Source organism: Sarcophilus harrisii, chromosome 4 (assembly GCF_902635505.1).
Source record: "Sarcophilus harrisii chromosome 4, mSarHar1.11, whole genome shotgun sequence".
NCBI lineage: Eukaryota > Metazoa > Chordata > Mammalia > Dasyuromorphia > Dasyuridae > Sarcophilus > Sarcophilus harrisii.
In genome coordinates, this window is record NC_045429.1 from 323,124,353 (window position 1) to 323,138,101 (window position 13,749).

A 13,749-nucleotide genomic window follows, 5' to 3' on the forward strand; every position below is an offset into this window, starting at 1 on the left:
GGACTTTAGTGGACCACAAGCCCAATATTAGTCATTAGTTTGGCATGGTAACAAAAATTTTAAAAAAAGTTAATGTAATCCTGGGCTGCATTGAGACATGTTTAGTAGCCAAAACAAAGTAGGGAGAGCGTTCTCATGTATTCTTCCCTGATCAGTTTATATCTGGAAAATTGTGGTCAATTCTGGGGTTCACATTTTAAGAAGGGCATTGACAAAAGTATGTCCAGAAGTCAACCAACCAAGAAGGTACTAGAAAGTATGTGACCCATGATTGAAGGAACTGGAAATGGAGGGTGAGGAGTAGGGATAGAGTCATGGACAATAGGCAGAGATGAGAATAGAGTTGAGTATCTGAAGGAGTGTAATATAGAAGAAGGATTAGACTAATTCTGTTTGATACTAGAGGGGAGAATTGGGAGCAACTAGCTGGAAGTCTTAGAGAGAGTCTGACTCTATGTAAGGAAAAAAAAAATTCCCAGTAAGCAGAGGAACTGGAATGAGTTCCTTTAATGAAGTGGTTCTCAAACTTTTGTTTTTAGTATCTTTATCCTATTAAAAATTATTGAGGATCTCTCCAAAGAGTTTTTGTTTATCTGGATTATATTTATAGACATTTACCATATTGGAAATAAAAACTGTTTTTGAATTTGTAGACCCTCTAAAAGGGTTTCAGAGATCCCCAGGATTCTCTAGACCCTACTTCGAGAACCACTGCTTTAATGAGCTGCCAAGCACTGGAGGCCTTCAAGGAGAGAGATTGGAGGCATTCAGGGGATATTGCTGAGGAGATCCCTGCTCTAGGAAGAATCAGACTAAGTGGATTCTGAGGTTCTTTCCAACTCAGATTCTGTGATTCTGTGAATGCATATTTTGTCCAAGGGTGGAGGAGACTCAAAGGACAGGAAAGAGATAATTTAGTGGGATTCTTTGGGGGAAGTCTGCTGGCTGACTGGGCAATTATGAACATGCAGACTCAAGCATAGCAAGGAAGCCACTAGGTCTTCCTGAATCTGAAGCAACCTGACATGCAAGGGAGGAAACTTTCTCTTTCCATGAAGGAGTTTGAGTTACTCCTAGAGGCCACTGGTAACATAGTAGCTAGAACTCCAGATGACCTGACACTTGGTAGCTGGGTCTGGGCAAGTCATTTAACAGTGTTTGCCTTAGTTGCCTCATTTGTAAAATTGATATAATGATTGCATCTTCCTCTCTAGGTTGTTGTAAAGATCACATAAGATAACATTTGTTTAAAATCACTTACCATAGACCAGCTGAGTGGTATAGTAGATTGAAAACTGGCCTGTAGTCAGGAGGATCTGAGTTCAAATCTAGCCTCAGACACTAAGTAACTATGTGATCCTGAGAGATCACTTAAATTCATCGCCTAAAAAAAAAAACAAAAAAAAAAACCACTTACGACAGTGCCTGGTGCACATAGTAAGCACTATATAAAATGTTCATTTGTTGTTGTGTTTAGTCATTGCAATCATGTCCGACTTTTCATGATCCCATCTGGGATTTTCTTGGCAAAGTTACTGGAGTGGTTTACCATTTCCTTCTCTAGATCTGGATTTATAGATGAGAAAATTGCAGTAAACAGAATTAAGTGACTTGCCCAAATTTACGCAGCTAGTAAGTGCCTGAAGATGAATTTGACCTCACTAAAATGAGTCTTCCGGACCCAGAACTGACCCTCTATCTACTGTCCGACCCAGCTACCCCTCATAAATGATTACACTCTTCCCCTAATACCACTTCTTTAGCATAATCTAACTTTATTTACTTATATGATTTTCAAGACAAGACCACTATAAATTTGTGAACTGATAGATTTTTAAACAGAGATGCTGTTGTATTACACTACAGTCCACACTATACATATGTTTTATGGCCTAAAATACTATGGTCTATACTAACTAGGTAGCACAGTAGATAGAATGATGAACCAGAAGTGAGGAAGACTTGAATTCTAATCCTACCTCAAATACTCACTAGTTGTGTAATGCTTAACAATTCCCTTAATCTCATTGGCCCATAGCTTCCTCAAGTGGAAAATAGATGATAATGGCACCTATCTCCCAGGATTATTGCTAGTATCAAATGAGGTAACATCTGCATAATTTTTAAAAGCTATTACTATCACAATAGCCTTTGAAGGTTTACAAAGTGCTTTAATTGTCATCTCATTTGATCCTCACAAAAAAAAAACCCACATGCTATTATTATCCCCATTTTACAAAAGAGGGAACTGAGACCCAGAACCATCAAAGAGTTAAAATTTGAATGAAGAACTTTTAATTTCAAATGCAGTGTCTTTCTCCCATCCAATAGCACCTCCCTTGCAGATGAGGGACCACTCAGGGTTTTAGGGACTTGGGGTGATAAGCTGGGATAGAAAGTTCCTGGAACTTTGCTTTCCTCTCCTATCTTAGTTTCTGGTGAACAAACAACTTTGGGTGATGGGTTGAGTTTCCATCAGCCCCATAAGCAATTGGCGGCTCCGCATGGGGAAGTGACTGATGGAAATAAAATTTGTGGAAACTAATAATAGCTCACCCTTATATATCCTGCTGAGCTACAGAGCATTTAATATTTGATCTTCACATGTAAGAATAGCAAGACAAATATTGATATCCACTTATTATAGATAAACAAACTGGGTCCAAGAGACATTAGATCTTTTGGCAAAGAAACAGTGAGTCAGATGGACTCAGGATTAGAACCCAGGTCTTCTAACTCATTCCAACATTTTTCACCATCTTGTGAAACTTCTGTGATAAACTACAGATCTGAAAAAAGACTTCTAAGCAAATCTATAGAGTAAATAATATTTGTTATTGTTCATTTTCAGTTGGATCTGCCACCTGCCGCTTTGTAACCTTATTTGAAGTCTTCTTGGCAAAGATACTAAAGTGGTTTGCCATTTCTTTCTCCAACTCATTTTACAGATGAGGAAACTGAGGCAGGCAGAGTTAAATGCCCAGGGTCACAGAGCTAATTAGCATCTGAGGCCAGATTTGAATTTCTGATTTATCTAGCTGCCCAAACAATGTTGGGAAGTGGTTAATTGACTACTTTAAGTATACACTTTTATACCAACACTGCTTACTACAATTGTTCTTATCCTTTCATTAAGGCATTCCAGCCTAGCTTCTAAAAAATTGGAAATCCATTTTTATCTTTTAGCATTTTTATGTAGCACTTTAAAGTTTGCAATGCACTCTAGTGTCTTTTCCAAGAAAATCTCAATAGGGTTCATGAAGAATTGGACCTGATCGAAACCATTGAATAATAATAACAACCTCTGTTTAAAAAAAAAAATCTACCAGAATTCACAAATGCAGACTAAAATCTCTACTCTAGTATTCTAAGTTAGTAATGTTAGACTATGCTAATCAAGCAAAATTCACTACCCCTCCTTTATGGGAAGAGAAAGAAGCCTTCTGACTTCTCATACCAGCCTATTTTAGATAAGCTTCCTTTTCTATGCCTGAGATTATGTTTTCATAGTTGCCCAGTCAGCCAGGGGGGTAGGAGGAAGGGGAGAAAAGTAATCATGTGTGGCTGAGACCTCATTTCCTATTTTAGGGGGAGTCAAGTTGGAGTGTTTTTGTCCCTTGCCCAGTGACTTGTGGCAAAGATACTTCCAGTGAAAACCACCTCCCTCCTCCCCTCAACCCAGGCAGCCACATTGGCAACTGAGCAAAGAACCCCACACTGATCTCATAAATAATCTGACCTCAGATGGGTACCAGGACCCCTCCCAAGAGCTCTTCATCTTCTAATCCCATGCTTTTACTTCCCAGCCAATCCTCTACTTCCAGACACATGGCTCTTTCCAGGCAAAATCCTTTCCAATGTCCTGTTCTCCATGCATTCCAGCCCCTACCTCTGACCTTTTGGGGATGGCTGTGCCACAAACTTAGGAAAACTTCCTGGCTCTTTCCCTTTTCAGTTCTGCTCCACTCCAGGAAGTCTTCATTCCTATTTAACTCCATTCATTTCCACTCTTTTCTTTACTTTTTTTTTTGAGTGGTTTTGTATCCTAACTCTGCTATCAGGCTGGAAGTTCCCAGATGATGGTAGCTGTTTCACCCTATTCTACTCCCACCCAATGGCTCATGCACCCCTTAAGCACAGAGGTAGCTCCTTCCTCCATTGGGCTAGGGCTTGAAGACCTGACATGTTAGATAGGGTGGAAAGGGGAAGATTCTGGGTTTTGATCCATAAATCTCCCCACCTGCCTGTCTCCCTGCTCCCAGGTGGTAGTGAATGCCCTCCTGGGTGCCATCCCTTCCATCATGAATGTGTTGCTTGTTTGCCTGATCTTCTGGCTCATCTTCAGCATCATGGGTGTCAACTTGTTTGCGGGGAAGTATTACCGATGCATCAATACTACCACCTCGGAAATTTTTGACATCTCTGAAGTCAACAACAAGTCAGATTGCTTCAAACTGATGGACACAGGGGAGGTTCGATGGGTCAATGTCAAGGTTAACTTTGACAATGTGGGCCTTGGCTACCTCTCACTCCTGCAGGTGGTAAGTGGCAGCCCTCCAAACTATCATCTCTACCCTACTTATCTCAACTGAATTTGTCCTTAGTTCTTTCTCCTGACATCTTCATTATTATTCGTTGAAAATCTACCTATTCTGTGGGAAGTTTTGAGCAATGGGGCTCAATGGACTGAGTTTTGGACTTAAAGTGTAGATCTTTATTCTCTGATTTTTTTTGCTCCAACACTTAGTCCAATGCCTTAATAAGTGCTAGTTAGATGAATAAGTGAGTGACCTTAGATAAGTCACTTAACTTCTGCTGACCCTCACTCAGTTTCCCCATCTATACAATGTGGATAATAATACTTACCTAAAAAAAAAAGATGTGAAAATCAAACTAGAAAATACATGTATTCATAAATAAATAAAATGAATTATTATTAATTATTATTATTATGAGACCTCTCTGGATCTCAGCTGCATGTGAAATGGGTAAGTAGCACCTATCTCACAAGGCTGTGAAGTAATATATTCAAAATACTTTGCATATTTTAAGGAGCAATGGAAATATCAAATTTAAAGATTGTCTTGCTAGGGATCTCAGTTCAATCCCTCCAGAGTGCTTCAGAATTATCTGGTTTGTTCCCTGATGGAGATGGAGACAAGAGGATGTAGTCACTCTATTCAAGCTGTCATTTTTTTTTCTTTTCTCCTTTTTAGTCTTTTCCCTGTTTCTGCAGCGATAGTTGTTTCCTGATCTTCCTGTCAGCTGGGGTGTCTCATAATAACAACCACCATGATAATAATAATAATTTGCATCTGTATAATAACTCAAATGTATCTAGTTTTCAAGATGACTAGTTTATTGAACATTTTCACAAACATTTTCTCATATCCTCCCAACAATTCTAGCCTCAAATTTCTTCAGAACAATACACTTTTTAATGCATTGTACTTTAGTGTTGGAGCAAAAAAATATCAGAGGTAGGTTTTGAATCCAAATCTTCTGTGGGATAGGCAGGTCAAAGATTATTTTTTTAATTCTAATTTTTCAGCTATGAAAATAATGGTTTAGAGTTTAACTGACTTGCCTATAGGTTATTGAGTCTAATCCCTTTACTTTATATATAAGGAAACTGAGGCCCAAATACTCAAGTGTTTTGGCCCATAATGTCACAGCTTCCAAGTGTCTGAGTCAGGATTCAGATCCAGATCTCCCATACTTCAAGACCAGGATTCTGTTACATTCAACACCCTCAACCTAAGACTCAAGGAAGTCAGTCTGGCCCAGCTGATGTCCCTGCTTTGGGGAAGGCAAAGCATGAGAACCAAATTTGTGCTTTTTAGTGGGTAGAAATTGATTTATAAAAACTGGAAGGTCAGGTGAGTTGATGGATCTTCCAGTAGATGCACTCTCCTTCCATCAAAATGCTTCTGACTTTCCCCTTCAACATTCTCCAGGCTACTTTCAAGGGCTGGATGGACATCATGTACGCAGCTGTGGATTCTCGAGAGGTCAGTGAAACTGGAACACACAGACAAACCTCCTAAATCCTTGACTTGACAGGTTAGGTGAAGGGAAAGGAAGATGAGAGGTTCCCCTTAATTTCCCAGTTCTCCATGGAACTCTGACTTGTAATGTGATATAATTTTCCCATCTTGTTCCATCCCCCAAATTGCTAGATACAGTTCTGTCTCCTCCAGACCCCCTCTTTCTTCTCCTTTCCTTCTCTGGAGGAAAGACCCTCTCTTCCACAGTGGGATTCCATTCCATAATGGGATTGTGGGGGTGGGGAAAGGAGCTAGTAGTTCTGTCTCTCTAATGGGGTAGTTACTGCTCATACGCCTCCATTCTGACTCAAAAGATTGAAGAACAACCCCAGTATGAAGTGAATATTTATATGTACATCTACTTCGTCTTCTTCATCATCTTTGGAGCATTCTTCACCCTCAATCTCTTCATTGGAGTCATCATTGACAACTTCAATCAGCAAAAAAAGAAGATGAGTATCATATCCAGGCCATCTATCTCTTTTCCTCCCATTTTCTTTTCTCGTCTTCCTCTCCTTTTCCCCTTCCCTACCTGCTCTCCCTTTACCTCCATTCCTTCCACCTTCCCTTCCAGTTCTTCCCCTTTCCCCATAGCCCCTATTTCCTCTGCTTGCCAATTCTCACAATCTCTTATTACTTATACAACCCTTTCCTTCTATCCCTCTTAATTTCTAATCCTTTTAGAATCATAGAATGACAAAATGATAGAAGACTTAACCTTCTTCTTGGCTTGACTTTTACTTGCCTTATTGGGCTAGGGGTCTCTCCTAGAATTAATGGTTCTAAGAGTCATGATGCTAATGGAACTAATTGATTGGTGTTAGGAGGATATTGGGGGTTAAAGGGATGGGTACGGGCTTCCCCATCTAAATGGGTTGATTCCCATTATACTTTGGAGGAAAGGACATCTTCATGACAGAGGAACAGAAGAAATATTATAATGCCATGAAAAAACTGGGCTCCAAGAAGCCACAGAAGCCAATTCCTCGACCTCAGGTATAGCCTCTATGGTGGGAGGGTGGGAGGTATGGTGGGGATGGGGAAAAAGAAGAGCCCCATGAAGGCCCAGAATGTTTCCTCAATTTGCTCTTTCACTTCCAATAATTATCTTTTGGTTTGCCACCCTCAGTAAATTTGTGTTTAAAGAATTCTATAAATATTTTTCTTTATATTTCACTATACTGGTTTTCTGCCCCTCCCCCATCTTAGCACATCTCCCTTACCTATTGGACAAGGATTTCTTTGAAGGGTGAGGATATGGGAATGTTAGTTCTATATTCTAAGTGGGCAATAACTTGATGGGTATGAACCAAGCAAAGGGAGATAGTCCAGGCTGAGAGATATCCCAACTAGTGGTTCCCCTGAAACAAGAGATGCTCCCCCAGAAAAGACCTTTGTCCTGAAGGATCCCACAAAGAATTCCCTGATGGAGATGGATTCCAGCAGGGTCTCCAGTGGAGAGAGTAGTCAGACCCAAGCCATTCTATCCCCATCCTCCACTCCTCGCTGTGTCTTAAGGCTCCTCCCAGGTGACCTGATGTACCTTCTTTCTCTCTTTTCTGTCTGTTGTGTCCTGTTCTCTCTGCCTCTGTGTGTCCCATGGTTGTCCTTCCTGAACTCTCCCATGTCCCATCTCCCATTTTGTGCTAAAGAACAAGATTCAGGGCATGGTGTATGACTTTGTGACCAAGCAGATGTTTGACATCATGATCATGTTCTTGATCTGTCTCAACATGGTCACCATGATGGTGGAGACAGATGACCAGAGCCAGCTCAAGATTGACATCCTTTACAATATCAACATGGTCTTCATCATCATCTTCACGGGCGAGTGTGTGCTCAAGATGGTAGCGCTGCGTCATTACTACTTCACTGTTGGCTGGAACATTTTTGACTTTGTGGTTGTGATCCTCTCCATTGCGGGTGAGCACTGATAGTCACCAGGTTCCCCTTACTGTATGCACATATCTGAGCATTCCCTCCCACACACAGACACATGTGCTCATAAATCTGTCCCCATAATAAAGAGACACGTCTCAAGAAATATAAGCAAACTGATGAACCCATGTAAGCACATTCTAGGTAAAATATATCACCTCGCAGTGATGCCATCAATGGAGAACCAAGAAAGACACTTACTAGTCGTGTGACTATAGGCAAGGACTTTGCCCTATTTGCCTCAGTTTCCTCATCTGAGAAATGAGCTGGAGAAGCAAATGGCAAGCCACGCCTTTCTATCAGCACTCTACACACATATACCTATATACTCAATTATACATACACGGTCTGGCAGAAACACAAATAGGCATATGTGAACACACTAGCTATCACATACATGAATGAATATAATGCATATAAACAAGCATATCCATACATCTGAAAACATAAATGCATCTAAATATATATATATGTGTATATATATATACACACACACCTAAATAGGCGCACATTCTCCTGTAGAACACAAAAATGTACACACATACATTCTCATGCATATAAATCCTAAAACTTAGAACTTAAAAGGAATTAAATCTCCTCTCTAAACCATGGATTAGCCTCAAAGGGATGAAGACCAAAGTAATGAATCTTCCCACCCCACTTTGACTTCTGGGGAAAGGCTGGCTATTCAGAAGATTCCCTGGCAAAGCCCAGCAATAGTAAATTAGGGGACACCCCCAAAGGACAGAACCAGGAGCATTAATAGAAGTGACAGGGGCAAATTTAAGGTTAATGTCAAGAAAAACTTTCTATCAGTTAGCTAGTAAATGGAAGGGATTGTCTCCAGAGAGAGAGGGTTCCTCCTCATTTGAGTTCTTCCAACAGAGCCTGAATGATCACTTTTCATATATATTATAATAGGAATTCTTATTCAAGTGTGGGTTGGATTACATGGTCTCTAGGGTCCATTCCAAGTATAAAACTCTACAATTCTGTGACTCCTTGGTCCTTCCTTGAAACCAGGCCATTAAATTAAAAATCTAAGGTTCAGGACCTCCTGAGGAAAAAAAAAAAAAAAAAAAAAAAGACAGATTCTCCTCAAAACCTGAATGTTCTATTGTCCCTAGGAGCAAGATAACTAAACTTTCCTTCTTGCTCTCCTTTTAGGATATATCTGCTTTGTAGATGTCCTCACCTTCCCAGAGAAGGGGCAATTCCTAACATCTCCCATTCTCTCCCTTTCTTCCTCCCTCCTCTTATCTCTCTTCCTCTCTCTTTTCCCCTCCCTCCCTTCTTCTCCCTCTCTCTCTGTCCCCCTCCCTTCTCTATCTCTGTGTTTCTCTGTGTATCTGCTTCTCTCTCTTCTCTTGCTTCTTTCTTCTCTTTCTTTTTTTCCTCTCTTTTCTCTGACTTCTTTTTTTCTTCTCTCTACTTCTCTGTCTTTGTCTCTCTCACTCTATCTCTGTTTCTGTCTCTCTCCCTCTCTCTCCTCTTTCTTTCTGATTCTCTCTCATACAGGTCTTGCCCTTTCTGACTTGATCCAGAAATACTTTGTTTCGCCCACTCTGTTCCGAGTAATTCGTCTGGCTCGGATAGGGCGCGTCCTGAGACTGATCCGAGGTGCCAAAGGTATCCGGACCTTGCTCTTCGCCCTCATGATGTCTCTCCCCGCCCTCTTCAACATTGGTCTGCTCCTCTTCCTCGTCATGTTCATCTACTCCATCTTTGGCATGTCGAACTTTGCCTATGTGAAGAAAGAGTCTGGCATTGATGACATTTTCAACTTTGAGACCTTTGGCAACAGCATCATTTGCCTTTTCCAGATTACCACCTCAGCTGGCTGGGATGGGCTTCTGAACCCCATCCTTAACAGTGGGCCCCCCGACTGTGACCCTGAGCTGGAAAACCCAGGCAGCAGCGTCAAAGGTGATTGTGGCAATCCTTCCATCGGCATCTGCTTCTTCTGTAGCTACATCATCATCTCCTTCCTCATTGTTGTCAACATGTACATCGCCATCATTCTGGAGAACTTCAATGTGGCCACTGAGGAGAGCAGTGAGCCACTGGGGGAAGATGACTTTGAGATGTTCTATGAGACATGGGAAAAGTTTGACCCAGATGCCACACAATTCATTGCCTACAGTCGCCTCTCTGACTTTGTGGACACCCTACAGGAGCCTCTGAAGATCGCCAAACCCAACAAGATCAAACTCATCACTCTGGATCTGCCTATGGTCCCTGGAGACAAGATCCACTGCCTCGATATACTCTTTGCTCTAACTAAAGAGGTTCTAGGAGACTCTGGTGAGATGGATGCCCTCAAGCAGACCATGGAGGAGAAGTTCATGGCAGCCAACCCATCCAAGGTCTCCTATGAACCCATCACCACTACACTGAAGAGGAAGCAGGAGGAGGTATGTGCTGTGAAAATCCAAAGAGCCTACCGCCGACATTTACTTAGGCGTTCAATGAAGCAAGCCTCTTATCTCTATCGGCATAGTGGAGATAGCAGCGGGTTTGAGGCTCCAGAGAAGGAGGGGCTGATTGCCGATGCCATGAACAAGATGTATGGGAATAACAGCTCCCAGAAAGAAGAAGACAAAGCAAAAGGGGAGGCTGGTCCTGCCCTGGGTCTCATGCCCATTGATGCCCCAAACTCAAGCCAGCCATCCCCAGAACCACAGGGGCAAGGAGTCCGCCCAGGGGTCAAGGAGTCACTTGTCTAATAAGATGGGGGTAGATACTTCCTTCAGTGGGCTCTGCCCCAGGTGGGCTCCCCTGTTGAACCCTGCACTCCAGCCTATAGGTTTTAGTCTTGTGATGGAGGTATGCTTTGAGACGGAGTGATGTCCAAATCCATCTTGCTGGGAAAGATTTGGCCAATTGGGGCTCACCCTAGAATCCAGAGATTCTTTCTCCCAATCTTGCACAGTCCATGTGAAATGTGAATTGTCTACTGCCGGCTGAAAGAGCTACAAGAGCCTCAAGAGTTGGGGTGAGGAGCTTGAGTGTTCATCCCTTACATCCATCTCTCCTCAGTTCCCCCTTTTTGTGATCAAGGCCACTCTCTCCCTCCCTCCTGGAGGCTGCCTTCTATCTCCTCTCTGCCCAGGAGCTTTAGGACCTGACTGCTTTCTTCAGGCACTCAGTCCATGGCCAGTCACATGACACCTAGAACCCCAACAAGCTATACTCGGCCTTCCCAACCCATCAGCTGTGTTCACATCTCCAGTGTCTTAAGGGGGTCTGGTCCTCTTTTCTCAGAGGAATTCAGCCACCCACTCCCCTCTCAGAAGAGAATGATGTCTTAAGAGCCGAGTCCATGGGGAGCACCATCTTTGGGGCCCTTGCTAACTTCAAGCATCTTCTAAACCCGGCCAGTACCCCACCAGTTATAGAACTCCCTGGAAAAGATCATTCATCAGAAATCTTATTGGTACAGACACAGTCTCATAAACAACCCTGATATTTGGACCACCACGTCACCTTTTGGGAGGATGTGGCTCATGGAGAATTCCTTTTGGTGATCCTGTGAGACTTGTCTTCCTAGTCCCCATTCAAACTGGCCACATCTCCTTGGGAGCAGATATAAATAAGGACATAATTTTGAAATTTTATTTTTCTATGAAATGTGGTTGGCCAGGAGCCAAGATCAGCAATTATGTTATGTACCAGTTGTGCAGATAACATAAATATGGCAAAAGTGTAAAATTCTTTGCTGGGGTTGTCCAGACTGTTTGAGGGGAAAAGGGGGTAAGGATTTCTGTTATCGGGGGGAAAAGGTATATTAGGATAGCAGGCTAAAGCCCACCCCACTCTAGAGAACTACAGAATCTCTTTTCTTCTTCAAGACATAGAGATTGCCTCTTCCTTATTCCCATTCTACCCACCACCCCACTTCTCTCATTCTACCACCCTTTCCCTAAGGACAAGAGATCCTAGGAATAGAAATGATTAATCCCATTCCTATAGATGGGGACAGTTAAGGCCCAGTAGATAATACCTTCAGAATCCTCAAAGGGATTCAGGTGTTCTGATCCCAAATGCTAGAAGTCATACCCTTGGCAGTGGGCACCTCAACTGTAGTTCCAGCTGATTTGGAAATAAATACCATTTTTCTAGAGCTCTGCTCTGGTTACCTCCCCCCTCAGGAGATTAGGGAGAAAGGTCCAAGGCCAGAGAGGGAAACTGAGAGGCTGCTCAGGGAATGATTTCTTTTAACACGCTTCCCTCTGTGTGTGTGTATATGTGTGTTTGTATACGTACACATGTATGTGTGAGCACATGCATGGTGTCTTTGGTGGCTGGGCCTCATGTTTTTCAGATTGAGTACTAGATTGTCCCAAGTTCCTCTTCTTCTTCTTCTCATTTCTCATGAATAATTTGACTAAAGTTCAGGAAACCGTGAAACCTTCAAAACAAGAGCACCCCATGTGTTTCAGTGTGTGTGTGTGTGTGTGTGTGTGTGTGTGTGTGTTGATAAGCATGAACACTCATTGCTCACCTCTCTGGCATTGTGTCTCTCTCCATCTCTGAATCTTTCAGCATCTCCAGGTCTCTTTGCCACTCCATAGTAGGTCTTTATGACTGTGTCTCCCTTATCTCTCCTGCTATCTTTGTGTTTCTCTTCATCCCTTTGCATATTTTCCCATCTTCTTCCTTTCTGTTTTTCTGTGTCTGTGTCTGATTCTCCCTTTGCCTCTCTCCATCTGTCTCCATCTTATCTGTTTTTTCACTGTATTCATTCAAATAGTAGGGCTTCTTTCTGTCCACCATCCTGGCCATCCCTATTCTCCTTCCCTGGACCTTGAAAATTTTTCTTGAAGCAACAGAAAATTGTCAGACTGGAAGCTTTCTGTCAGTGGCTAAGATTGATTCTTTGTGCACATGTCTTGAAAGGGTTGGAGTCCTACCCTTTCTCCCTAACTTTGGGCCTGGCCCTCTCCTGTCAACCTTTCTGAGGTTCAGACTCTCCTTTCCCTGCCCTGCCCCACCCCACCCCTGCCACACATACATTGGGCAAACCAGGTATTGCTGACCAGTAAGAACAGGAGTGTCCCTGGGGCTGGAACTGCCTTAAATGGGCCCTATGTCCTGGGTGGGGATGATGCAGCCGCTCTGAGCCAATTAAGGAGAAGCCTGTTTCCTTTGTATATTTCTTACAATAAACATCAACCCAAACTGGTCCTGTTGTCTGAATTGGACAAGGAAAGAGAAATGGGAAGCAGTGCATATGAGAGGGGAGGGATAAAAGGGTAACAGGGAAGATGGGGATAAGATCATTAATTTAAAGCTGAAAGGCCATCATCCAGTCTAACCCCTATTTTACAAATACATACCCAGGGAAAATAATTGATTTTCCCAAGCTCACACAAATAAATAGCAAAAAGGAGATGTGGATTTAGATCTTTTGGTCCCAAACCCAGTGTTCTTTTCCTTACAACACATAAATCAGAAGAGGGCAAAGATTTAAAAAAAAAAAAAAAAAAAAAAAAAAAAAAAGGGCAGTGAGTCAGTACAGTGCTTAGGGTGCTGAGTCTGGAGTCAAGAAGACTCGTCTTGATGAGTTCAGATCAAAACTTATTAGCTGTGTGCTCCCTGGTAAGTCATTTCCCCCTATTACCCTTAGTTTCCTCATCTGTTAAATGAGCTGGAGAAGGAAATGGCAGACTATTCAGACTAATAGTATTTCTGCCCAAAAAAATCCCAAATGGAGTCACAAAGAGTAAGACATGACTGAAAAATCAAAGGAGGGTGGAGGAAA

General features: G+C 42.3%; 1 protein-coding gene across 1 annotated transcript in view; it reads left to right on the forward strand.

Annotated features, from left to right (window-relative positions):
• The window catches only part of SCN4A (sodium voltage-gated channel alpha subunit 4), a 59,162-nt gene extending 46,006 nt beyond the window's left edge, over positions 1–13,156 (forward strand). The window contains exons 20-25 of the mRNA XM_003768454.3: positions 4,263–4,541; positions 5,958–6,011; positions 6,362–6,499; positions 6,939–7,043; positions 7,700–7,970; positions 9,504–13,156. Coding sequence (XP_003768502.1) covers positions 4,263–4,541; positions 5,958–6,011; positions 6,362–6,499; positions 6,939–7,043; positions 7,700–7,970; positions 9,504–10,711 — 2,055 coding nt within the window. The 3' untranslated portion in view covers positions 10,712–13,156. The remainder of the gene's footprint in view (positions 1–4,262; positions 4,542–5,957; positions 6,012–6,361; positions 6,500–6,938; positions 7,044–7,699; positions 7,971–9,503) is intronic.
• The last annotated feature ends 593 nt before the right edge of the window (positions 13,157–13,749 follow it).